The sequence below is a fragment of the Oncorhynchus tshawytscha genome, unplaced genomic scaffold, assembly GCF_018296145.1.
Source record: "Oncorhynchus tshawytscha isolate Ot180627B unplaced genomic scaffold, Otsh_v2.0 Un_contig_6050_pilon_pilon, whole genome shotgun sequence".
In the NCBI taxonomy this organism is placed as follows: Eukaryota; Metazoa; Chordata; class Actinopteri; order Salmoniformes; family Salmonidae; genus Oncorhynchus; species Oncorhynchus tshawytscha.
The window spans coordinates 120,001-122,500 of NW_024609311.1; the positions used below are offsets into that span (position 1 = coordinate 120,001).

The window sequence follows — 2,500 nt, forward strand, 5'->3', positions numbered from 1 at the left end:
CCAAACACTACGGTGTGAAGGATAAGAGCTTGTCCCTGTCGCCCCACGAGACCAATGACCGTTCCAAACAGACCCATTGCCGCTCTTGTCTGTCCAAGTTCCCTGCCAGTAGCAGCTACACCCCGGGTCACTACACGCCCACAAATACCGCTTCTGTCGCCGCCGCAGCGCCGCCGCCGCCCGCTCGCCCTACAACCGCTGCGAAGCGTGCCTCCACACTGCTAACCTCTACGACATCAGCGAAGACCAGCTGCTCCAGGACGCCCTGCTGACCAACCAGGGAATGCATCAACATCAGGACGAGATGTTCGGCCACTACTGGCCTCAGACGGACGGTCCGCACGTCCAGAAGAGAAACCGGCTGCGTATGTCCCGCCAACACTCGTTCGACAACATCATGCTGGAGAAGCCTAAAGAAATAGATCTGGGGCGTCCGGCTCGCTCCGTCAGCCTCAAAGAGAAAGACCGCTGCTTCCTGGATGATTCTCCCTACGCCAACCTGTTCAGCGTCCGCCAGGCCGACAAGCTGTTGGGCTCCAGGTCGATGCTGTTCAACCTGGAGGAGAACAAACGGAGCAAGTCGCTGTACCCCGAACACGGCTCTGACAACCCCTTCATGGCGTCTTCGCTGAGGGACGACACGCGCCTCGTCCACGGACGCAGCTCCTCCGACATTTACAAACAGCTGGGAGGAGGAGGGCTCAAAACATCGCAACGCAACGAAAACAATCTGAGATCCTCGGTCAAATCCGCCGCTTCCTACTGCTCCCGGGACGGAGGACGGATACCAGCCAATGACATGTACATTACAGAGCATGTGATGCCTTATGTAGCCAATAAGACAAGTTCTTACTCAGCCGCACCGCGAGGGGTACTAAACTCAGCCCAGTTCAGCAATAGACGGGTTTATAAGAAGATACCCAGTCTGGAGTCAGACGTTTAATTAACTTAATGATTATAATTATTAGTAGGGTTATTACGAAGTCTTTCTGCTGTGTTTTATTATAGTTTATAACTATCTACTATCCACTTAGGATGCCATAGACACACTTATTCTTCTTCTTCTGCTACTACAACTACTACTACTATTACAACTATAGCCAGATATACGTACCAGGGGAGTTGAAGCTCTCTCTCTCTCTACTAATCTCTCTGTTCCTTCTAGGGGAGTTGAAGCTCTCTCTCTCTCTACTAATCTCTATGTTCCTTCCAGGGGAGTTGTAGATCTCTCTCGCTCTCTCTCTCTCTCTCTACTGATCTCTCTGTTCCTTCCAGGGGAGTTGTAGTGAGAGGTTTGGCCCGTCATATGATTCATGGACAGACAGACAGACAGACAGGCAGACAGACAGGGAGGCAGGCAGGCAGACAGACAGACCAGGAGAGAGAGAGATAGATCAGGAGAGAGAGAGATAGAGAGGAGGAGGATTCAGGAGAGAGAGAGATAGAGAGGAGGAGGAATCAGGAGAGAGAGGGGAGGAGGAATCAGGAGAGAGATCGAGAGGAGGAGGAATCAGGAGAGAGAGATAGAGGAGGAGGAATCAGGAGAGAGATAGAGAGGAGGAGGAATCAGGAGAGAGAGATAGAGAGGAGGAGGAATCAGGAGAGAGAGATAGAGAGGAGGAGGAATCAGGAGAGAGAGATAGAGAGGAGGAGGAATCAGGGAGAGAGAGATAGAGGAGTAGGAATCAGGAGAGAGATAGAGAGGAGGAGGAATCAGGAGAGAGAGATAGAGAGGAGGAGGAATCAGGAGAGAGAGATAGAGGAGTAGGAATCAGGAGAGAGATAGAGAGGAGGAGGAATCAGGAGAGAGAGAGAGAGGAGGAGGAATCAGGAGAGAGAGAGATAGAGAGGAGGAGGAATCAGGACAGAGAGATAGAGATGAGGAGGAATCAGGAGAGAGAGAGATAGAGAGGAGGAGGAATCAGGACAGAGAGATAGAGATGAGGAGGAATCAGGAGAGAGAGAGATAGAGAGGAGGAGGAATCAGGAGAGAGATAGAGATGAGGAGGAATCAGGAGAGAGAGATAGAGAGGAGCAGGAATTAGAGAGAGAGATGTAGAGGAGGTAGAATTAGGAGAGATAGAGAGGAGGTGGAATCAGGAGATATATATAGAGAGGAGGAGAAGGAGTCAGGTAAGAGAGAGATAGAAACAAGGAGGAATCAGGAGAGAGGGAAATGGAGAGGAGGGGGAATCAGGAGAGAGATATAGAGAGGAGGAGGAATCAGGAGAGAGAGAGATAGAGGGGAGGAGGAATCAGGAGAGCGAGATAGAGAGGAAGAGGAATCAGGAGAGAGAGATAGTTAGGAGGAGGAATCAGGAGAGAGATAGAGAGGAGGAGGAATCACGAGAGAGATATAGTGGAGAAGGATTCAGGAGAGAGAGAGGAGGAGGAATCAGGAGAGATAGATAGAGAGGAGGAGGAATCAGGAGAGAGATAGAGAGGAGGAGGAATCAGGAGAGAAAGATAGAGATGAGGAGGAATCAGGAGCGAGATAGAG

The 2,500-nt window shown here is 50.8% G+C and overlaps 1 protein-coding gene across 1 annotated transcript in view; it reads left to right on the plus strand.

The window, feature by feature from the left end:
• LOC121844576 (glutamate receptor ionotropic, NMDA 2A-like) overlaps positions 1-1,388 on the plus strand; it is a 75,903-nt gene extending 74,515 nt beyond the window's left edge. Inside the window, exons 11-12 of the mRNA XM_042314844.1 lie at positions 1-136; positions 169-1,388. The exon at positions 1-136 is cut by the window's left edge and continues 774 nt beyond it. Coding sequence (XP_042170778.1) covers positions 1-136; positions 169-943 — 911 coding nt within the window. The 3' untranslated portion in view covers positions 944-1,388. The remainder of the gene's footprint in view (positions 137-168) is intronic.
• Positions 1,389-2,500: the final 1,112 nt, after the last annotated feature.